We start from the raw sequence: 25,381 nt of genomic DNA on the forward strand, positions 1-25,381 counted from the left end.
TTTTTTGCAGTTTATCGGTTGTCTTTTAACTTATATTTTACCCAACCAGAATGTTAAATTTTATGTAGTCAAAAATGTCAGTATTTTCCTTTATTTCTTATTTTGGAATCATGCTTAGAAAATCCTTCCCCACTTTAAGACTATGAAAGACTAAGAAAGAGTTTACCTAAATTTTCCTTTATTACAGTCATAGTTTTATTTTTATAAGTGGATTTTTAATCCATTTAAAATTCATGTAAAAGTTCTGATGATTCTTCTTGTCCTTTCCTTTCGAATCCTCTTGCTACTGACCTCTTTTGGGCTCAGTATGATTTTAGTTGTTTCTTTGTTTTTGTTTTTTCTTTTGGGGGGAGTAATTAGGTTTTTATTTATTTTGTTGGAGGTACTGGGGATTGAACCGGTTATTTGGCTATTGTCATTTCACTACACATTTAGCCTATTCTAGTCTGCTCTATGATGATGTAGCTAGGGCATTGCAAACTACGCTTCCAAGAATCCTTTGCCTTTTAGGGTCCTCAAGTAGCAGGCCCTACAAAGAAATTGGATGTTAAAAGGCAGAGAGAAGGGATTTTCATCCTGTTGGCTTGATATTCCTGTGAGCAAGGCCCCTACCTGAGCATTTTGTTTCAGGTTTCACCAGCTTCTTTTGGTATTTTGCTCCTTTGTCTCCTCAGAGGTACCTGGAGCAGTCAAGTCTCCCTCCTCTGAGCTTCCAAACTAAACTCTTCTTTCTATTTCCCAGGCATAAGAGGTGGTAGTTGCACTTATTATCTCCACGTTAACTCAGTGTTTCTATTTTATTCTTTCAGCCCACCAACACCTGTGTAACTAGTTCCTTATATTTAATTCCCTCTTGAAATACTCACCTTGGTGTCTGTCTTCTTAACGGTTTACTTAATATGTAGTAATAGAAACGGTCCCAGGAAACATATCCTAAAAGATGGAATTCTGGAATGAGTTCACTTACGTCCTTGGCCTTGAATCACTGCTTAATGCCTTGGCAATAAAAAATGAGTTGCTAATAATACATGACATACATTAGTATCATGATTAATTAATTGATCTCTTGTGGGTGATTGTGATGAAGCATTTGCTGAAGCAAATGTCTTGGAGACCAAGTGGTTGCCATACGTATCTTTTTGGCTGTAGCGAAACTACAAAAACTAGGAGGTAGAGGAACTCCTTTTGATTGAACTGATGAGCTTACTGAGAGCAAACAACAAATTCAGACCTTTAAATTTTCAACCAAAGACCCTGTTGGAGAATCAGAGAGTCTCTGTAGCAGCCCTAAAAAATCTTTTATTTTATATACCCACTGAGCTGACTTTGCTGAAGATTAGCCCATTATGTAATTGTGTTGGTTGCAGAATTATAATACAAGTTGGATTTATAAACTGCCAATCTCTTACTCAAAAGTTAAGACATTGATGGGGAAGGTGTGGGACCTGAAATGGAGTAACCGTGTGAATTCAGACAAGGCTGAGCATCTCGAACCCCTGAGTTTTTCTGAGCCTTCTTTGCCTCCTGCTATATCTGAAGAAACTGACTTTCTCTTACTCCAAGGTCTTGTAATAACAACCTTACCTAAGGCAGTTGCAGTAAAATGGTTGCTGCCAAGACCCACCAGCACCATCTCTCATGACCTCTATCACTGGAATCAGAACAAATACAAGGTATGAGTATAAGGAGGGTGTAGTTATGTGCAAAAGACTGGCAAAATTTGCTGTTATATTTTGGCAGAAATTTGGTGAATTTATGTGGAATGGATTTTCTGGTTGTTAGTTTTAGATAGATGGAATATAACATTGGGTTAGGCTAAGTTTATTGATACGAGTTCACAGAGAATCTGGATTTAATGTATTAGCTCAAGCAGCTGGAAGTGACTGTAACAGTTTGCTTGGTTGATTGAGTGAAACTTGGACTCAGTAGTTGCCTACATTCAATGAAATTGAGAAGCCAGAATTTCCAGGCATAATGTTGAGGGAGAAATTCAAAGGTTTAGGGAGATGGGAACTTTGAGTGGCTTTATCATACGTAGTCTCACACTGCCCCACTCCCTCCACTGTAACATTAGAGAGGGTCCAGCGATGACTGCTTTCACTAAGGAATTGAAAAATATGTTAGTAAGAGGAATTCCAGCATCCCTAAAAATAGCTATGTGACTGTGATGGCTGTTCTCTGGAGGGTATGGATAACGGAATCAGAATGCTTTGACTCACTTTACACAGGAAAACATTGAGGGCTCTTCCATATTTAAGTTTTTTGGGAATATATGTAAAGCCAAACCCCTATCTATTGGCTTCCAGTCTGAGACTCCTTCATTAAACTTCGTTTAGACCCAAATCCATCAGATTGTTTTGGTGTGTACTTCAAGACTCGAGGCCACTTTAACTTCACATATTTATATATTCATGTGTACTTTTTTTCTCTCTCACATATGACTTATGGATAGAAAATCATGAGACAGTCCCATAATATGCCAAAACAAAAATCGCAATCCATTACAGTAGCTGCTGCATCCATGCTTATGCTGCTTTGAGCCACAAAGGCAGAGCTGAGCAGTTGCAACAGAGACCTTATGACCTGTGTAGCCTAAAATGTTTACTATCTGGCCCTTGTGGAAAAAGTTTGCCCTTTCTTGCTCCAGAAATGAAAACATTGCAGATAAAACTTAAGTTCTTTGTGATCACCTCTCTTTTTGTCAGTATGAATTTGAAAATACTGCATTTTCATGTTTGTAGATTTTGAGATTTGAATAATCTGATTTCTCTGTCACAAGGAAAGATGGGGCAGATTTCTCAGAAGACAGATCAGAATGACTGTCTCTAAAAAAAGTGAACTACTTGCTCTCCGTTTCCACAAGCATATTTTAAGGATGGTAATGACTACGGAGAACTTCTGTAGGTCACTGACACAATTCACAGTTGCCTCTGGATGCCTAAGAGGTGACTTTACTTTTTCAATTGTTAACATTCACTACGTTAAAAAAAAAAAACAAAAAACTCTTTCCTCACTAATTTTTTGAAAGCCTACTAATTCCTCAGAAAGTGATACACATTCATTATTTGAAATTGGAAAAATATAAAAAAGTAGAAAGAATAAATATATAACTTTTTAGACCAACCACCTAAAGGCAGCCATTGTTACTCATTTGGTTTCTTTCTTAGCATTAATTTTAATTGAAAAATGCTCAATAAATACAAAGAAAAAAATTGATGCTTCATTATTTTCTGTTTCTAGCTTAGCCTCACATGTAATATTTATAGACTATGTAGTCAATAAATTAGTTTTCACCTGCCTCTTTTTTCCTTGTGAAATGTAAGATTGCATATATTTTCCAAAAGTCAAGAAATATATTCATATCTGGGACAGGCCATTATTTCCTAAATTACTGAAGTTGCCCTGGAGATGAAGTTGTTTTGAGATGATTGATTTTTTTCATTATCCCACCAGTGTGAATATTTACTGCTGTGATCCTTTTTTTTTTTTTAAATTTACATTAAAAAAAAGTCTCTCAGGAAATGAGAAACATAAAAAGCCCCTAGCATCCTTCTCTATTTCAGTGCCTCTGTCCCCTGGGGCCCTTGTTTAGCCTCTTGTCTTCTATGTGAAAATCTACTGTGGCTTCTCAGTCAGAGGTGTCTTCTGGAGAGATGCCATGTTGGAATGCTTCCTGACGGAGGAACAACTGGTAATGTGTCTGTCTGAAGACCTGTTTCAGACACCTCTTCTCAAGTGATTAAACACACATATTGTCTGATTAATGATTTGATTCTTACATCAGCCTTACTTCTCTCCGCCAAGATTATGCTTACATTCTAAAAGAAATCTTCAGTGAACACTAGTAGTCTTCTATTGTAGCTGTGGAAATAAATTACTTCAATTTTTATTGCTTAAAATTACACAAATCTATTATCTTACAATTCTGGAGGTCAGAAGTCTGAAATAATTCTCACTAAACTAAAATCAAAGAGTTGGTCCCTTATCTGGAGGCCCTAGGGGAGTATACAATTTTTGGCTTTTTCTAGTTTTTAGGGGTCTCTGGCATCCCCCTTCCATCTTCAAGGCCAGCATTGACCATCAAAGCCTGTTCTTCTCACATCTCATCATTCTAACACTTACACCCCTACCTCTCCCATGTTTAATGTCCCTCATGGTTACATTGGGCCCACCCTGGACAATCTAGGATAGTTTCCCAGGTCAAGGTCCTTAATTTAATCACAGCTGCAAAGTCCCTTTTGGCATGGTAAGGCATGGTAAGTTTCACAGGTTCTAGGGATTAGGACATGGGCATCTTTCTAGTGGGGTACATTATTCTGCCTACTGCAAATACTTTAACTCGAAAGAGTGGATAATGTCTGAAATGGGATAGAATCATTGGGGAGATACTGTTTTCCTTTTGCTATTTCTCCATCATACTAGTTTACTACTCCAGCTGTTGTGTAAAATACCTTCCAGGAGTAAAATTACTATTCTTATAAGCCCCTTTTCAAGGATGGCCCAAGGCAAAATTATGAAGCAGTTTGACTTGTCAGATTTTGTTCCCTCTAGTTTTATTTCTTCTTTCCAAGAACCCTGCTCTCCTCTAATTCCCAGTCTTAAGTTAATCCTGATGAAATATTTTGAAACAGGAGCTAAAGAAGTGAGCCTCCTGATATTTTCACATTATCAGCAAGTTTTGAAAATCAAAAACTTGAAGACACAGAGTGGAACTTTAGGTTCCAAAATGATCCGTAAGCTAGTCTTGTCAATTTAGAATTTGTATTCATCCATCAGAGGACTTTCAAACCACCCATGTAGGTTCTAGTCCTTTGTAGCTATGTTATCATTGACAAAGATTAGGGTTTGAAAACTAGATTTTTTTTTAATGGAATTGCTATGGACTTACATTTACCAGTGGCTGCAAATTTACTAATACATTTCACCCTTGAATAATAATAAGAGTTAGGAGCATCGACCCTTCATGCACTCAAAAATCCGAGTGTAATTTACAGTTTTTCCTCTGTGTCCATGGGTACTACATTTCCGACTCAGCAAACCTTGGATTGTGTAGTACTGTATTTACTGCTGGAAAAAAAATTTGTGTATAACTGGACCCACACATTTCAAACCCATGTTGTTTATGGGCCAACCATAACAGTGTGCCAATAAAATGAAGCCTCCAAGTTTTCTATATTTTCTGATAGAAAGTGGGGGAGGAAGTGATGAGATGTAAACTTTAAATTTTGCAGAATACACTATCTTCTGGTTTAAATATTTTTCTGATTAACTCAGATTCTTAGATTTAAAATTTATTTCCCTACCTTTCCAAAATGGTATCTGGTGTGTTTGGGGATGAGGCTATGTGACCACATGATCTTAGGAGGGTATAGGGGCCTCTGGATTTTAGCTGGTCTCTGCTGAGGAGTGGTTATTATGGGTTTCTTCCTAGACTAGTATTCACTGAAATGCATTTGGGCCTGTGCGGTCATTTGGGTACTGTGTTGGCTTACACCTTGATCCCAGACATATATATTTTTTTTTAAGTTGAAGTATGGTTGTTACAATGTTGTGTTAATTTCTGGTGTATGGCATGGTGATTCAGTTATACAATGTGTGTCTACGTATATTTATATATTCATTTACATATTCTTTTTCATTATTGATTATTACAAGGTATTGAATACAGTACCCTATGCTATACAGTAGGACCTTATTGTTTATCTATTTTATATATGGTAGTTAGTATCTGCAAATCCCAAACACCTAATCCTTCCCTACCCCCTTTACCCCTGGTAGCCATAAGTTTGTTTTCTAGAGACAAAAATATATTGCTGAAGTTGAAATCTCCATGTAATTGTGGCTTCACAATCCAACTCTAAGCTCTTGCTGGTCCTCCAGTTCTCAGAATCTCATGTCTTTTATCAGGGCATGCAGAAACCTCTGGGTCCCTTATATTCCTTGTGCAGGCTATAGGAGGACTTGAGTGCTGCTTCAGGCTCATCTGTCTTTCACCAATGCAGCATTAATTGCTTTTGCCTCTTGTTGGATGAGGCTGTACGTGCCTCTCCATCTAGGGACATAAAGTCTTCCAAGCTATGCCTGGGTGTTACAGATAAGATTACCAGGAGACAGACTAAAGTGGAGATTTGCACGCAGAAGTTTATTGAGGAGGGCTTCTAGAATCTATACCTGCAGGGGAATTGAAGTGTGATGGAATGTAGCAAAGGCTCAGCTGATCCTATGGAGAAACTCTGAAGCTGGAATGAACCATCTGGTTGTCTTGAATCAAGTAAAGCAAGGGTGCTGGACATGTGTAAGTTGACCAGTCACTGGATGACAGGTGCTCCCCCACTCATTAAGGGGGCATTCATTCCCCTGGGCAATGTGACTTTCTTCAGCTGAGAGCAATTCCCTGAGAAATATTTAGCTATGAACTGTCAGACATCAATACTCCCCCTGGCCAGGGGAGTGAACGCCTTAGTCTTGCAGAAAGGGGAAACGGGGCACCATACCACAACATCCTCTACCCTGGGTAAGCCTGCCATGAGCCTGTCATGACTCTCAGCTGACATTCTTGGGATCCCTCTTACCCATCTGGATATTTCTATTGGGTCTCCATTCCCCAACTCTGCCTAGATACTCTACTCTCAGAGGGAGAGAAGGGGGCACGCTCATTTGATGTTATTTTTCTAATTCCTTGTCATTTGTATTTTTTACGCTCTCCCTGAACAGTGAGGTGTGGGATTCCTCTGTCCTACTTCTCCCTGGGGTGGACTTCTCCTACATCATGTTGTCAAGAACAGTGAGGGGTCTGAGAATTTACCCTGGCTTACAAGTTAGCTTGTCACAGTTTCATGGCTGCTGGCAGAAGACATGAGACTCCCAAGTCAGAGACTAAGGGCTTTATCACTCATGACCCCATAGGCAGCCCCATTCTCCAGTTCCCCTAAGTCCCAGGGAGTAATGCTGATGGCACTGGATTGTGCTCTACACACACAAAGGTTATGTCACAGCTGAGGAATTCAAGCTTAGAAAGTCCAAACTTGCCCAAACTTTGAACCAGAGGGATACATTGTTTTCATTTTATTGGACAGCAAACAAACCTATTCTGTGCTCCAGGGAGACATACTATCTCTATCTTTCAAGACTGTTTTCTACGCAACTATCCTAGAAAGTATAGTTCAGAGTGAAAGACTGTCAGTGCCTCTGCTTACAAGATGGGAAGAAACACAAAAGATTAATGAGGAATTGTCTCCCAACACACACATCGTTAACCCATAAGGATTAAGTTTCATAGCTCTGCCTTAAAGGTAGAAGGGGTATTTGTTCCATATAATGGAAAAAACTATGATTTGAGTCTTATAGGTTTGATTATTGTTGTAAGAGCTTTGGAACCACTGGCAACTAGGTTTGTTATTGCCCAAATATTGCTGAAATTATCTATTGATTTCACATTCATATATCTTTCCTATTTAAAATTTAGGAAAATCACAACTACATGAGACTTGTAACACAATCTAAAGACCAGTTTACCTAAATTGTCAAAATTTCTTTTAGGACTATTTCACAGCTTTGTTTTGTGTTTTATATTGATATGCACACTGTCAGGTAGTAAGGTAGTTCATACTATTAGTCAGAGTAATTAACATTAGTTGCTGTAACAAACAACTCCCAAGTTTCAGTGACATAATATTAAAAAAAGTTTTATTTCCTATTCATGTCATAGACCAAAGCGGGTCAGATGGTTCTCCCAGGGTTTCTCTCCCCCAGTGTTGAGTCAGGGACCCAGGGTCATTTCATCTGGTAGTTCTGCTTTCCAGTAAGGCCTCCAGATTCCTTCAGTGGGTGCCCTCCATTTGGCCAGCTAACTAGCAAAGAGTATTGAAGACTGGATGTTTTAAGGGTCAGGCTAGAAAGTGAGGTATATCACTACCATATTTCATTGGCCAAAATTAGTTACATGGCCTGACTTAGATGCAAAGAGTGGGGAAATATGACCTTCCTACTGTCTCTGTCATATTCTTTAATAAGAATATGTCAGTCAACAATATTTACTGATGCTCAGCTTGTTGCATATCATTGTATTAGGCACCATGAAAATAAAAAGAGAGTCTAAAGTTCCCATGCACGGATATAGAGAATGGATTAAGGGAAGAAGTCTTCTTGACTCATTCTGTTTAAGTAAGTCATTTAGTGATAGATTGAGTCCAAATCTCCATTGTTACTTGTTTAGAGACAGAGATGCATTTTAACCCCTAGAAAAAGTGTATAAATTGTAGTGTATGGATCAGATAATATGTACTCTGGATATTTTAGATGTCCAGATCACTGGTGGTGATTGCAGATGGTCCTCCAGGTTTGACAACTGAATAGGGTGGGCCTAGCACTCATAGGAACTTGGGTATAATAGATTAATTCTTGTCATAAGCATGAAAAAGAGATACTGCATGTGAAGCAGTCAGTGGCATCTTAAAGGGAGACGGGGTTGGGACTTGGGATCTGGGTCATAGGAAAACTATATAAAAGACCAGGAAACAAGTGACAGGACACGATAATTATCAAATTGGCAGGGGCTGTTGTATAAAGTAAGGAAGAAAGGAACTAATGTAATTATTGATTATGTAGTGACGTTAATAGCTAAAGAAAAGAAAACATAAGTTAGAATTACTGTGACCTCCTTTTTGTTGCAACAGACATAAATATATTTTCAAAAGACTTGGTGACCTTATAATTATGTCATAAAAGCAAATTAAGCAGCTGCTTGCCTTCTGATGTCTGATTTTTCTCAAACCCCTCCTCCCATTGCCCCCCATTTATAAATGTCCCCATTTATAAGTCATTATTTATAAATGGTTCAGATGTTCAGGTAACACAATGATGATAATAGGCAGTTGATACTTGTTGAATGCCTGTTATTTGTAGGTGCTTTATACAAGGTGCTTTTTAAAAATAAGTTTACTATTTTAATTCTCATGAGGATTCTCTGAGGTAGGCATAATTACCCTTGTACCCTTGTTTTAACAGTAGAGAAAATTCAAGCCCAGTGAAGTTGCATGACTTGATGAGGACACATGACAAATTGTGGAGCTAGAACTGGAAACCTAGTCTTTGGATATGATTTTTTGGCTTTATATTGTAATAGTGACATGAATAGAACCAATTATTATAATCTCTGGTTGACATTTTGAGCATTTTATGAAGTCGTGTAAGGTAGATTAAAAGATTGCTTATGGTAGAATAAAAGATTGCTTATTCAAACTCTACAAAAAAGGTAAAAGAAAGAAAGGTGAAATATTGAATGTTGAAATATATTGATTTTGGCATCACAGAAAATACGTGTACCTCTCTCACTCTACCGTTTACACTCTCATTCTCTTTCTCTTCCTTTCTAATTTATATTTCATCAGTTTCTGGAAAATGGTTGATGGGCACTCTGATTGACTCCCAGAAAGTAATAATATAGTAAAATTATTTTCAAATTTTAACAAAATAGATTGCTTGCCTTCAGATTGTGAAGAACCAACAATAATGATAAATGAAAGAAAAAATCCATTGAAGGTAGTTCATGCTTTTGTGCTTTATATGAATGGAATCATACTATAAGTGTTTTCCATAGCCGGCTCTTTTATTTAATATTATGTTATTGAGATTCATTCATATTGTTTTGTGTAGCTGTAGTTCTTTAATTTTTACTGTTGTAAATGAAATTCCATTGCTTTTATATACTGTAATTTGTTTATCCTTTGTATTGTTGACAGACATTTGGGTTGTTTTCAGGTTTTTGCTGTAACAAGCAAATGGTGGTATGAACATTTCTTTTACAAGTATCTTGGTACATGTATGCAAGTGTTGCTGTAGGGGGTATATAGTCTTAGGAGTATAATTTCTGGGTCAACTTTATTAAATAATAAAGTTGCATCAACTTTCAGATAATGTCATAGTGTTTTTCCAGAGTGAGTCTTGTACCAATTTACACTCCCAACAGGCATGTAAAAATTTTATTTGTTCCACTACCACATCTTACACTTTTCATTGTCACTTCTCAACTCTTGCTAATCTGGTAGTTCAGTGTAGTTTTAATTTGTATACCTCAGGTACTAATGAGATTAAACATTGTTTCTTATATTTTTTGGTCATTCTTTTTACCACTTCCATTACCTTCCAAAGGTCCTTTGCCTATTTTCCATTGGCTTGTCTTTTTATCATTGACTTCAACAGGTGTTTAATGTTTTTTTTAAAACATTTTCTGGATACTAATCATTTGACAATAGTTTGTGATGCACTTCTTTTCTATTTATGATTTATCTTTTTCATTTTTAAATGGATTTTTTGCTAAACACAAATATTAAATTTTAATGTAGTCCATGTGATCATCTTTTTTTGTATAATTTGTACTTATTCTGTCTTAGTTAAGAAACCCTTTCTACCCTAAAGTTGGAGAGATAGTCTATCTTCTTTAAAAATGGTTCATTTTTAAATACACAGTTTTCTTAATATATATGGTATGCTTTAGGAATACAATTTTATTTTTTTCTGTATGGTTAACCAATTTGAATCCCGACATTGTCCACCAAATTGGTATGCTAACTCTGTCACACCTCGGGTTTCATGACTTGTATAATCAAAAAGCCACTCATCAATTTTAGATCAGACTCAACAACATTTTATTGTATGGTTATGATTAAATGTGTTTTCATTAAAAAATAAAGTGTGGGTTAGGTGGGTTAGATCTGTTGAACAGCAAGCAGGAAAAATATAGATGAGAACTTGGGGCAGGGAAAGGGAAACCAGTTAGGAGTTTACTACAAATTCAAGAAAATGAGGTTCTGAATCATGACAGTGATGTGGTAATGAAAAGGACAACAATGTGAGAAGGCTTGCAGAAGAACTGACTATATTTGGTAAATAATTGTATGTGAAAAGCAAAGTAAGGTAAATGATGTGTAACTGTAAGTTTTGAGCTTGAATGACTGTAGTTTTAGGAAAAACAAGATTATGTCACTGTCAAATTTAGTAAAATTGATATGGCTACAGGACACTGAAGTTAAGATTTCCAAAGTATTTGTATATAGTTAAGTTAAATCCATTGGAGGCATATTTTCAATAACTTTGTTGAATTCTGCATCTTTATTGTTTCATAGGAATTCTTTATATAATCTGGATAATACAAATCCTTCTCCCAGGATTATCTTCTTCTGTTTGTCTTTTTGTTCGTTTTGGATCTTTTTATGGTATCTTTTGAGAAACAGAGGTTCTTTATTTTTATATAGTCAAATCTATCAGTCATTTTATGTTGCACATTTTATTTAAGAATGTTTCTTTGCTATGAGGTCATGAAAATGTTTTCCTATATTATATTTTAATTATATTTTAAAAGTCACATATAGATATTTAATCCAACTGAAATTGAGTGTTTATGGTATCAGGCAAAGATACAATATCATTTTTCCCCCTTATGGATACTCAGTTGTCCCAGTACCATCTTGAAAAGTCCATTTGTGTCCCACAAAATTTTAAAACTGCCTTAGTTATGTATTAATTGATAAATGTGTGTCTATTTCTAAGCTTTCTATTCAACTTCATTTCTCTAATCATCAATCTGTGTAAACACCACTTGATTTTAATTTCTGTAACTTTATAAAAAGTCTTGATATCTAGTACAGCATGTTCTCCAAACTTTTTTCTTCTCTCTCAATTGAATAGTGCTTTGACAATTTTTTGACCCTTCAGTGTCAGTATAAATTGTAAACTCAACTCAATGTTAATTTATACACCTCTGATAGGATTTTTATTGTCACTGTATTAATTTACATAACAATTATAGAACTATCATCTTAATAATATTAGTCTTTTAGTTCATGAGCACAGTATACCTGTTGATTTATTTAGGTCTTCTTTAATGTATTGTAGTATAGTCTTATAAGTTGTCCATAATGATCTTGCATATTTTAAGTTTATTTCTGAATATTCATAACTTTTTATTTTAGCTTAAAAATATGTTTCAACTTTGTATTGTTGGAATATAAAATGTAACAGATTTTTACCTTGCAAATTTACTAAACACTTCTTGTTCTAGAAATTATAGTTCTGTTGGATTTTCATAAGTCATATCTCTTGAAAGTAACGACATTTTAATTTCTTCCCTTCTAGTCTTTTTTGTTGTTTATTTCCTTTTATTCCCTTTTAGTATTAGCTAAAGATTCCAGTACAAAGTTGAAAAAATTGGACATTCTAGTCATTGTCCTGATCGCAAAGGGAACGTTTTTATCAAGTATGATGTTTAGTGGTAGTTCCTATTATAGATACTCTTTATTAGGTAAAGACATTTTGCTAATTAAAAAAAAAATCAAGGAGAGAGGGTATAGCTCAAGTGGTAGTGTGGATACTTAGCATACGCAAGGTCCTGGGTTCAATCCCCAGTACCTCCTCTAAAAAAAACTAAATAAGTAAACCTAATTACCTCCCCACTAAAAAATCCCAAAAATCGAGGTTGAATTATTGGCCTAGACCGAGAGAAAGGGAAAAATAATGGGAAAGGAGAGTCTACTGAGTTTTTCAGTCCAGTTTTTATAGTTTTAATTTCTAAATGTTCTATGCAGTTCCCACTCCTTCCTTCCTTCCTCTTCCCCTTCTTCTCTGCTTCTCTTCCTCCCTTCTTCCTTCTTTCTCTCTCTCTCTTTTAAAGCCATTTTTGTCTTTTAAAAACATATTCTCTTATTTTTCCCTTACATTTTCAGGGTACTTTTAATTTCTAAAATATATCAGGTATGCTTAACATTTAGTCCTCCTTGTCTTCTAATACTAATATCTGAAGTCTTTACGCCTCTAACTTTGCTGTCTGTTGTTTCTAGTACCTCTCATTCTATATGGCTTGTTTCCTCATGCATTTTCAAACTATAAGTTCATACTTTGGGAATTTTATCTGTTGAATTTTTTAAGCCCTGCATTTGCAGTTTATAGCTCAGTGACTGTTTGCTTTGCATCTGCTGAACATTGGGGAACTCTACCAACGTAGAAAACTTTAAATTAAAATTTTCTCCTGAGGATTTTTTTGGATATCCACAGGTGGTATGAGATTAGGCTACAAGCTCAGGTGAAGGCCAGCTTGTGGGTAGGAATTCCAAGGGGCGATTTAGTGTTTCCCTCTACCCAATGCCACATTTTACATTAGGCAATTTTCCTTGCTGTTCCTTGTATTTATTTCTAGTTCACATATACCTTGAGGGTTTAGGCTTCTGGGGTACCTGATTTATTAAGGCATCTCCAATTAGATTCCCATCTTGGTCAGATAGCTCCCAGGATTTATCTCCTGTTACCTGTGAATACAGAAGCTCAAGTTCACCTTCATGAGCAAATGTCCTCAAAGTGAAAGCCTGATTCAAAGCTCCTCTTACCTCTCTGGATTCCTATATTCACTTAGGTTTTGGTTTCTAAGGGTCCTTACTTTCTTCAAACACATAGATGTATTTAAAATATTTTTTATTATTTAAGTTATTTTCAGTGGGAGGGTTGGTCACAGTGTCAAGTGTGTCATATTACTGAAAATGGAATTTTTTTAGAGTCTTTGAAAATAATTTATTCCTATAATAAGTTTAGACTGGCATGAAAAGAATGAGGAGATCCTTTATAAATAATAGCGTAAATATAAGATCATAGATCAGACATTCATTTATTCACTCTCTTATACAGATTTACTGGACACTCTAATGGGAGGTGCTTTGTTACACTGCAGAAGTTACCAATAAGTGTATTGAAAGGTCCCTGAATTTCAAAGATCATTTATATCATTTATAGATATGAATAATAAATTCAATAAAGATGGTATAAACTAAATGCTCATACCCAATTGGGGAATTAAAGCAAATCATTATTTTAAAAAAGTGATGTTTTATCTTAATTTATACAATAGAGAGAAGGAGATGCATTCCAGGTAAAGGACCAAAGAGCATGAACAAAGGTGTAGAGGTAAAAATCATGGACTGGCTTTAGAGGACTATATGTTTGACTGGATCAGAGATGGTTTTAAGGAAATGGTTAATGAGAAGAATGGAAAGGTAGCCTGAGGCCAGACCAAGAAGGGCTATGAATTTGAAGCCATGTGATATGAGCTTCACTTAGTAAGGGGATTGAGAGTTAGTAATAGATGCATAAACGTCTCAACTTTATACAGTCTACAATGTGTCATTAATGGGAGACTGATAGTAGAAAGTAGACTTAGCAAACTCTAGCAATTATAAACAGGGGTAAACGAGAATGGGATGAAGTATGGAGGTATGAAACAAGTAAAATGTCAGTGTTCTATTCAGGGTTTCTGATATGAATAATCTCCATTTCTGACGATGGCTTGATGGTGTTTATGTAATTACTTTCTTCCATTGCTTAGAAAAAAATGTATTTATTTTTTGAATTAGTTTGAAACCACGACTTGATTTTTCCTTCCTTGAGTAAGATTCAAGCCTGAGTGGTAACCCTGGGGGTACAATATTTAGAAACAGATTTCCCCCCTCATTTTAAAGAGGAAGAACTGGGCTGGTTCTTGCCCAAATAGTCTTGGTCATTTAATCTTATTTTTTAAGTTATAATATTAGTTTAACAGAGCATCTCTATAAATTTCTTAGGCCACCCCATTTTATTAATAAGAAAAAGAATCATTAACTGTCAAACAGGATTTGTGGTATCAAAATTCAAGGTCTACTTTACAAATGCTAAGGATCAGAAAATTATCAAAGGGACACTAATAGGCATACTACAAATGGCTAATGTAAGTTTTATTTCTGAACTGAGATGAAAAATGAGAATATGTGTCTTTCTCCACTCTAGTACCAAAACCTCATTAGGATCTAGCCAGTATGTGGGGAAGTGACATAGCTGAGGCTTTCTTAGGCAAAATATATTAACATTACAAACGAAACTTGGTTTGAATCTATATCAAGGAGAATTCTCTCTCTGAGGTATAGTAAGAATTACATTAGCAGTGCAATTATTAAGCTCTGTTGAATAATTCTGTGTTTTAGAAAAGGGAAGTGACCTTTTGTATCTCTCAGAGGGGTAATAGTTCTACAAATACATTGAAAATGAAACTAATTGTGGCAGAACACTAGATTTACAAAAAATATGTGGGGAAATTTGGTATTCAGTTAAAAATACAAAATATCTTGAACAAAGCATTTCATAATATTAGACAGATATCTGACCTTTATTATTTCCTAATCAAACAACTTTATCTCTTGTTATAGGTTGTAGATGGTTGTAGAAGACAGGAAAATACTGTTGAAAATTCTCAGTTTTATACTGCTTTGAAAAATATGGGCACAACTTGTAACAGAAACTCAATAATTAGCATATTATTTTTCTTCAATTATCAGAGTTACGTATTTTTCACATTTTGACATGTTTGAAATCTGGGTGTTTCCAGTGTTGAAAGAAACATGCCCCAATTCCTGTGCTTCTTAGTGGTTATTATCTTTGTGAATAACAGTACAATCATATGTGGTAGCGTTCAGATGGTTGAATTAACTTAAGTTTGATCTATAATGTTGCTTCAAATGTTTTAAAGAGATCACAGTGTAATATAGAACTAAAAGGAAACGTTATTTTATACAAAGAAGGACTATTAAGTGCCAAGCAATGAAATCAAAGGTAGCAGAAAATTGCCAAATCTATTGAATATATTATGAGATTTCAAAGCCAGGAAAGGTTGTATGACAGATTTGTGGCCTTAAAGGATTGTTACTAAGGTGCCAAGCACCTTATCAAAAGTTTCTGGATGACTTTCAAGAGAAGGTAATTTACTTACAGTTTATGGGTAAACTGTATTTATTTATCAAAAGTTTCTGGATGACTTTCAAGAGAAGGTAATTTACTTACAGTTTATGGGTAATTCAGTTAAGGAAAAAGTAAAACTATCAGCTTAACCAAATAGGAAATGCAAACAAAGCCCTAAAATTATACTGTCAATCTTAAAGCTGCCCAAGAGGTCAAGATCACAAGCATGGATTATAAAAGTCAACTCAAAAGACTCAAAATCAACTCAGAAGAATGAGTGGCGAGCCACTGGAACTCAAAGATCATTTTGATGACACAGGAAGTGCTATCTCCAATTACGTGAGTAAAAATAGTGTACTGTGAGCGTGAAAACAACTTAAAATATATTTAATTTAGTGTTTTGTTTCCAAAAACAAATATTTAGATGGTAATCACTAAGATTGAAGGTAGATTCACTATCTCTAAATTACTTCACACTAATATGATATTCTGTTTTAATTTAATTTTTGATCGAAGTGTAGTCAGTTTACAATATTGTGTCAATTCTTGGTTACAGCATAATGTCTCAGTTGTATGTGTACAAACATATATTCTTTTTATGATATTCTCTTTTGATAGGGTTGTTAAATTTCGCCTGGGATGCCAAATCAATTTTTCAGTAGGACACTTAACAAAATGTATTCTTGTGGACAAAATGGAGTGATATGGCCTAGATTAGATGGTGTATTAAAGGTTGAATGACTGGCCAGTGCTGTCTGGTGAGTGCACTGATGGCATCTGGAAAGAAGTTTCTCATGGTTTGTGGATGACTTGTTCCTAGGCCTCCTTCTATGCAGTGTAATTTGCTGATAACTGGAACGCATGGAACACTTTCCTATAAGACTTGCAGTTGTGAAAATGTAGCAGTGATAAAAATCCTTCAGATCAAATCGGTATCTCTAAACAATTTTGACAGAGTAGAGTAATGGACTGAGTCCAGTAAGATTATTTTTTATAAGGGCTAAGTATAACGTCCTGCACCTGGCTGTATTCAGTGAACTTGTTCAGACAAGCTAGTTCTTCATTTCTAACCATTTTGTTATACCTCTTTAAGCCTCGGTTTCCCTGTGTGTAAAATATAATACACACAGGGAAATTAGGATTAATAATACTAGCTACTTAACAGTTGGCGGTAAGGATTCAACGCAGTGCTGGCATATAGTAAGTGTTCAGTAGGTGCTAATACTTTTCCAAAAATCCTGGAGAGGATCCAGATACTGCCGCTTATTGGGTATTTGATCTTGGGCAAGGTACTTATTCTTTCTTAGGCTCATTTTCCTCAAAAAAAAAAAAAAAATAGCACCTACCTAACAGGTGATTGTCATCAGAATTAAATGAGAGGATACACGTGAGGCCCTTTTCAAGGTGCTTGGCACAGAGTAAGCTCCTAATGAGCAATTACAGTGAATATTAGTGCAACATCCAAAAAATCCACTTGGACATTAAACTGAAAAAAATAAACTATAAGTTCTCTAGGACATGGGAAATTATGCTTCTACTCTACTCTGTTATAGACTAAATCTATGCTGTTACTTCAGTCTCAATGTATACTTTTAAGAGGAGTATCGAAAAATTGAGGTGAATGTAAAATCAAATCATGTGAAAAATGATGGAAGAAGCTGGAGACGTTATCCAGAGACAATTATGATAGAAGCAGCTATCTGAAGGGTCGTCACTGGAAGAGGAATGGGGTTTGCTCTGTTTGGGTCCCAGAGTTAGAACTGAGACAATGAGACAGATTTTTTTTTCCCCTGAAGACGCTTTCTTACTGTAGCGTGGCTGCCTGGGAAGATAGTGATTTCTCAGTCACGGAAGTATTTTTTTTTTTTAAGTCTGAAAAGTTATTTGAGGGAGAGATGCTGAGAGGATTCAGGGATTTGCGATGGGATTTGGCTCAGTGATCTTTAAAGGCCAATACTTTCCTGAGGTTCATCTGTTGAATTCTTTACGGTGCTTAACATTTTAAAACCTTTAAAAAAATCTGCATTCAGTCACCTGGTCTGTTCGTCAAAATTGTTTGACTGAAGCCTCTCACACTAAATAAGAATTGCATACCCCTGACCTTAAAGGGCTAAAATTTATTTCCTTCACTGTTCCTTATCTGATGTATCTGGGTAAATGGATTTGCGGAATCTGTGCGTGCCAATCAGACTTGTGTTTCTTTTAAAATAGGGAAGTGGATAAAATGATTAAAGAATTGTCAGGTCACAGGATTTCAGATGGCTCAGCTGTAGTTGCCAGCAATGCTCCTGTCGCAGGTAATATCAGTGTTAGCTAATAGGCATGTAGATTTGAGTATACAGTTCACAGATAAGCTTTTTATTGCAGGAGGTTCTTTGAACTATGTATGTCATAAGGAAAAAATTGCATTGACATTTAGTATTTCATTCACAGTATTCTGCTTCCAAGTGGTTTAATTTTTCTTTGATTTTTAGTTCATGCCTCTTGGCCTTAGAATTACGTGTTTAAAAAAACTCAAGGGCTAGCCCTCTGCTTTTATATCAATTAACAAATAAATTGTGAGTGGCTCAGAAGGACAATGTGAGAAAATCCTCCAGTGGGTACAACCTTATGGTGAACTTTACCAGGAAGTTGACATGATGTCAGATCTATATCACCTCATGGGTAACAGCTAAAGGTTTGGCCATCCAGTAAAGGAGGTGGGAAAGAAAGGGATTGGAATCTTGCTGATAAGGATGATTGGGGAAGAATTATATGAATGAATCTCTTGAAATGGGTGCAGCATGTGGAATCTTAATGTCGCATGTGAATTTTCACCAAATGTTCAATAACCAGGTGAGCCAGATGACTCACCCTGCTGATGCAGTCAGCTTCTTTCCCTGGTGATATTACTGCGTCAGTGAGCTCATAAACAATGGCCCATCATAGCAGTGATGATGATTGCATATGCCTCTATAAAAAAATTGATTGCCTCTCTCCAAGCTTGACCTGGCTCTCCCACTATGGCTAAATGCCAATCAGCCAGCAGTAGAGACCAATAGGGAGCTCTTGATTTTATGTAATATAATGAGGGAGCCAGCCTACCCTCTGGTTGATTATATTGGTTCCTCTCCACTACTGAGTGAACGGTCTTTTGTCCCCACTGGAATAAACACAATCTGGTTATGTTTTTTTCTCCCAGGCCATTATGCTGTTGACTTAATGCCTTAGATACATCATGCCTTATTACATCATGTTTTCTCACAGAATATTGTTTTCAATCAAGAAACTCATTTCATAGAAAATAATTAAGGCCAGTGCTCTTGGGGTTCACTGGTATTTCCATAAAAACTTCACTCCAGAGCACCTGGCTTATGGCATAGCAGAATGACCCAAGCAACCAATTTACTGTGTCAGCTGGGAAATAATACCTTTGAGCATTAGGGTGGTATCCTTTGGGATGAAGTATATTCTCTGAACTAGTGACTAATATATGATGCTGTTTCTCCACAAACCAGGTCCAGAAGTTGAGTAAAGTATGAGTAGTATTTCTCACTATACACTGAATGATCGAAGCACAAAAGTTTCCTTCTCAAGTCCAAGTCTTGCTACTTTGGAGGTCTTAGTCTTCACTGGATAAATATCCCACCAGGGAAGGCAATTGAACTGGAAGTTGGGATGTTGAGACTATCATTTGGCTTCTTGAGTTCCTTTGCCAATGGAGCAGGAAGGAAAAAGTCAACTGTAGTGGTTTACTATAATTTTCTAAGATGAAGCTCAGGGATTCCTCTGGAGTGCCTCCTAGCATTGTAATAATCCAGTGCTAAAAGTTGCTGGCAGACTGCAGCAACCCCAGATAGCCAGGATCACCAAGGTTCAGACCACTCAGGAATCGAGCTTTGGATTAGCCCACTAGCCAAAGAATCATGACCATGTGAGGTGTTGCCTGAGCACAAAGGGAACTTTTAGGAAAAAAGTTATCAATACCAAAGATAATTTCAGAAGCAATTGCAGAAATGAAAATTATTGTCTCTATATTTTCTTCCTTGTTCTTCTATGTATAAAATAATATACTAGTTTTTTATTTTGTTTCCCTGTTTTTTCAAAATTACTAAATATTTGATGTCTATAAAACCTAACATACTGTCAGTTTTAGGGGCTGATAATTTTAGTATTTGTTGTACTACTTTTAAAAATGATGAATTTTTAAATGAACATACAGTAAAATTGACTTTTTGCTGTACAGTTCTCTGACTTTAAATGCATATATAGATTTGTGTGACCACCATTACGATTAACATACAAAACAATTTCATCACCACCCTCCCAAATTCCTCCTATGTTATCCTTTTGTAGTCACACTTCCCTACCATGTGGCCTAACCTCTGATAAACACTAATTTGATTTCTATCATGAGAGTTTAGTCTTTTTGGCAGTGTCATATAAATGGAATCATACAGTATGCATGCTTTTCAGACTGGCTTCTTTCCTTAGCTTGATGCCTATGAGATCAATCCAACTTATAAGGTATGTCAATAGCTCATTCCTTTTTATTGCCAAATAGTAATCGCCTGGCTTTTAATATATGGTGGATTAGTGGTAGTTGACTTTATAATTTATCTGAGATTTTAGGATATCAAGATGGGATTGTCCCTGAGGTAGAAGAGAAATGAGTGGCACCCAGAGACGGACGCTTTAATTCAGTTATGAGTGTTCATGTATGTTGAGTAGCAAGAAGGGTGGACTGCTGCAGAATTGGAGTTTGATTCACTTATTTGCAAACTGTCCCACTTTTCATGTACTTTTTTGAACCAAAGAGATGAAACAGCTAAAACATTTCCAGGGCCCTCTTGTAGCTGGATTTTACGTTAGAACTAGTTTTGCCAAGGAAATACATTCACGTAAGACTCAGAAGGAGTAAGTGAGCAACAGGAGATGGTAGCTGCAGGTGTGTGGATTAATTCTCCTGGCTGACATGGCAACAGGGATGTTTGGCTCTTTGGTTCTAGGAGGCACAGAGGTTTGAATGTATAGTCTTTAGTGTCACATATGCTGAGTGGTACAGGAAGGCTGCTGTGGAGTTTGCACGACAGTAGTTTTGTGGGTAGTAGGATATCACTCCAAGCTGTGTTCTATCTGGCTGCATAGATCCAAGCTTTGTTTACTGGCCCTTCAAGAAATTCTGTAAGGTCCCAATACTGCTTACTAAATTCCTTTCTCCTTAAACTGGAATAAGTGGATTCTGTTATCTGTAACTAATCCTTTGTTTCTGAAATTGAGAATTTGGGGATTCCCCCCTACACTGATCTTTGGATAATTTTTAGAAACTGTTAAATTGATTGCTGTGTGTCTGAAATATTTAATATGAACAGTAAAACATTAATTGTTCTGATTTATGATGCACATCATGCACTCATGCTTGCAACACATATTCAGTGAGTGCCTATTCAGTGAGTGCCTATGTACTAGATCTGAAAATATTATCATTAAAAGCAAACAGAAACTCTGTTTTCATGGAGCTTCCATTTTAGTGAGGAGAAACAGACAATAAGCAAAATAGGCAATGATGACAGTTCTAGGGAGAGAAGTAAAGCAAGGCAGGGAGACAGGGAGTGATGGGGATTTTAGAAAAGGTGGCCAGTGCTTACTAAGAAAGTGACATTTGAGTAAAGATCCATTTGGGGAGAGGGAACAGACAAATAACAAGGTTTAGAGGTGGAAGCATGTCTGGTGGTTTGAAGGAACAGCAAGAAGGCCAGTGTGGCTGGCCTGTGGGGAGTGAGGTGCCTTGGAGATATAAAGTCAAGTGCAGACAGAGGTACTAACATTTCATGCTAAAGACTGACATACAAGTAATCAAAATATATATGTCAATATATATATATTCACATTATATAATTATATAAAATTGTACATTATATAAAATTATATATAATTATACACATTATAAAAAATTATATATATCTTTCCTGATTATCAATAAAATATGAATACAGATTATAAAAACTTTCAGAGAAAACTCCTAATCTCCAAAGAAGACATTGGAGGAAACCCTTCCCCCCACCTCTTCTGGGGGTTTTTGGATTCCCATGGAGAAAATTGTGTAAATCATTTAAGAACGGAACATTTATAAAGAGCTACAAATATACCAATAAGCATGGTGATGCTTTAGTTACATTAACTCATGTACATTAACTCATTGCACAACAAACTGATAGTGTCAGGTATTTTTAAACTGTAAACAGATGAGGCAACTGAAGCCAAAGGAGGTGAGGCAGTGTGCCCCAAATCACACAGCCAGTAAGTAGTGGAGTTTCAGTTTAAAAAGCAAGTTTTTCTGACCCCACATTCTTCTTATTTGATCCCTGAAGGACATGCAGAGCAAAGGAGAGATATCTCACTGGTCAAAGGCTTTCATGGACTTAGAGTAAATGAAGTTATCCTAATTTAACTTTCTGCATATGACCTATTTTCCATTTTTTGAACCACCTCTTTTGTTCCTTTTAGAATTCTTTCCATTTATCCTCCCCAATTCCTCATACTTCTTCTCCTACAAGTTATTTAAGCTATGGTGACCAACTTGATGTGTAATACCTAGAATATGATAGAAGAATAGCTTAAGTGTCATATTCCTTTTTAATATGCCCCAGCTTTCTTGTTTTAAAAGTTAAACTAATATATATTTTCTGTAAAACATTTGGAAATAGGGAAAAATGAAAAGAAATAGAAAAAAAAACCCCACCCATATCATGTCATCCAGAAAATACCCATTATTAATCACTTGGTCTATTTTTTTTTCAGTCTTTTAAATATGGATTTTAGAGCCTAGTTAAGATCCTATTCTATGTAAAAATTTAAATTATTAAATATATAAAAAAATCTAGAAAAACACAGATGGTAAAAAAAAAAAAAAACCTCCTAAATAGGTGAGTCCTGGAATCAGACTGCCTGTGTCTAAACCTTACACAGTATCTTGCTGAGACACTTCTGCCTTTATTTGCTCATCTGTAAAATGGGGATAATGAGTACCCACCTCATAGGGTTGTTTTGAGAGTTAAAAGAAATAGTGCTTGTAAAGCTTTTAGAACATTGCTGGTGCCTGTCCATTAAGTGCTCAATAGGTGTTAACTCAATAGGATTATAATCATTACCACCCCAAGCTCGCAGTAAAAATAGTGCTACATTTATTATATTTACTTCAGATGTTTCCTTCCTTCTTTCCTTCTTCCCTTTCAGAAATAAAGTATTAGAGGTACAAGTGAAGTCCCTTTTACAGTCCTTTCCAATTCCACTCTTCTGTGTTTTCCTCTTGAAAATCACTGTCCTGAAATTGGTTCATATCCTCTGCACATGTATTATACTTTTACTATGTTGAATATATCTATTGTATATAAGTTTTTTATCATGATTTTCCTCATTTAATTGGAAGCATTTTCATAAAAGCTTATCTCTCTGTCAGATGCTTTTCTTAAAAGTTCTTGACTTAGGATCATATATCATTAAATATCAGTATTTACTTAACTGTTTCCCAAGTATTAGGTATTTAGGTTTCATTTATTTTCTTTTACCAATAACATCGGTGAAACTTTTTGTTCCTACATTTTAGTATACATCTTTGATGATTTTTTTCAGGTAGAACTGATTGGCAGCAAAGGACAGAAAGAAATCCATAATGATTATAAAAGTAATATATAATAATTATGGAAAAATTGAAAACATCTGTAAAAATGAAAGAAAAAATGCTTGTGCACCAGCATTAAAAGATTAACACTGCTAACAGGTTTATCTTCTCCTAGACATATTTCTTCCATAAAACACACTTAAATCCCCTCCTTTCCCCCAAGAAACGCTATACTTGGGAATATACTGTTTATTTAGATTTACATTAATGTTATTTAAACACATTTCCTCAATTCATTTTGTATTCTCTGAAAAACATGATTTTCAACGTCTGTATAATCGTACTATGTGAAACAGCATAATTCACTTAGTCATTCCCCCATTTTGGAGCACTTAGATTATTTCATATTAAAGTGTATTGGACAATAGTGAGTATTCTTATAGAGAAACTAACTAGAATTATTAATAATATTGAATACTTGAGAAACTGCTTCATATCCAATGCTAAATTATATATAATACAAACAATATATTTTATGGAGTTACTTAAGCTCTGGTCACGGACTTTAATGACTTGAGAAAATATTCATGTTAAGGAAAAATACAAGCAAATTACAAATTATAATCCCAGTTTTGCAGTACACACACAATTAAATACAAGGAAGAAAATTCCCGAAGATGCTAATATCATTAATAGTGTCATCTCCGGGCGGTGGGATCCCTAGTGATTTTTAAAATCCTTCCTGACAATCTTTAATATTTTCCAAAATGTTTATAGTAAACATGCATAACTGTTACAATCAGAACACATACACACACCAGACCGAGGAGAGAGAGGTGGGGGGAGAGAGTGAGAGAGAGAGAGAGATGGGGGTCGGGGGGCTGGTAGGCAGAGAGAGAGAGAGGGAGGAAGAGAGAGAGGAAGAGAGAAAAGAACTTTCGTATTTCATGTAGAGATGTTTATTAAAGGACATTAGAGACAGTGCCACAAATTCAAGTCAACTTATATTGAGTCTGCCAGGTAGATTTCTCCAGATGCTCAATTATCAGAAATTTGGGTGTTCCTTTTGAACAACAGGATAATTCACTCATTCACAGAATTTTAGAGGAAAAGACCCTTGAGATCCTTGACACTGCCATTTCACGCAAATCCTAACCATCCCCAAATTCAATCTGGCGCCAGCTAGCTTAGATTCTTACGAGGGGATGCTCTTGGGGCGCATCTGTGTGTGTTTGTGTGTGACGCGGGAAGTAGGAAGATTTTAAAGACTCGCCGCCGGAAAACAATGTCCTGATGTCCTGGATTTTACTCTGGCTCCCTGCCCTCACCCCCGGCCCCCGGAGCGCCCCTCCCGGTGGGCCAAGGGACCTGGGGATGGGGCACACTACGGGGCTACCCCGGCCTTTCTCGCCGTCTACCGCGTAATGAGGCTTCCGCCCCCGGCGGCCGCGCAGCCCCCCAGCACCAGCCCTGCTGGGCCGCAGCCCCCGCCCGCGCCACCTGCTCTCGGGCTCCCTCGTCTCCGCCCCGCGTCCCGCCCCCGCGCCGCGCCCGCGCCCCGCGGTCCCTCCCTCCGGCGTGACGGGAGCACCGGCGCCGGCCGCCCGGGCCGCGAGCGCAGCCGAGTTGTCACCGGGCTGACGGGTAGGGGGCCAGCAAGCGGCGAGCCGAGCGCGCAGCCCTCGCGGCCCGGGAGCCACTAGGAGCGCGCCTCACCCGGGGAGGCTGCCTTCCTGCCGGCCCGGCGGGCTGACCGCAGCGGGGCTGAGATGCTGCCCCTCGCCCGGGGGCCGGCGCGGGGGAGGGGCCGGAGGCGGCCGGCTGGAGCCCCCTGCCGCGGGCTCTCGCCGCCCTGGAGCCCTGCCTGGATTTGCTGCTGGGCGCTCGCCGGCTGCCAGGCGGCCTGGGCTGGGGACCTGCCCTCCTCCTCCGGTCGCCCGCTTCCTCCTTGCCTGGAGGTGAGTCGCACCTGGTCCTTAGCCTGGAGTTTGAGGGGGAGGGGGAAAGGAAGGAGATGAGGCGTGAGGGTCATGC

At 37.0% G+C, this 25,381-nt stretch overlaps 1 protein-coding gene across 15 annotated transcripts in view; it reads left to right on the forward strand.

The window, feature by feature from the left end:
• Window positions 1–25,381, forward strand: part of ELAPOR2 (endosome-lysosome associated apoptosis and autophagy regulator family member 2) — a 660,265-nt gene that overhangs the window by 51,113 nt on the left and 583,771 nt on the right. For 10 of the 15 annotated variants that reach the window (XM_072965092.1, XM_072965086.1, XM_072965093.1 and 7 more), the window contains exon 1: window positions 24,962–25,305. The exons of 1 other annotated variant lie outside the window; for it this stretch is intronic. In XM_072965092.1, the coding sequence (XP_072821193.1) occupies window positions 25,117–25,305 (189 nt within the window). In that variant the 5' untranslated portion in view covers window positions 24,962–25,116. Of the gene's footprint in view, window positions 1–15,947; window positions 16,087–17,958; window positions 18,045–24,959; window positions 25,306–25,381 lie in introns of those variants that run through there. 4 more of the 15 variants (XM_072965101.1, XM_072965102.1, XM_072965099.1 and 1 more) reach the window with 3 other exon arrangements.

This window comes from Vicugna pacos, chromosome 7 (genome assembly GCF_048564905.1).
Source record: "Vicugna pacos chromosome 7, VicPac4, whole genome shotgun sequence".
In the NCBI taxonomy this organism is placed as follows: Eukaryota; Metazoa; Chordata; class Mammalia; order Artiodactyla; family Camelidae; genus Vicugna; species Vicugna pacos.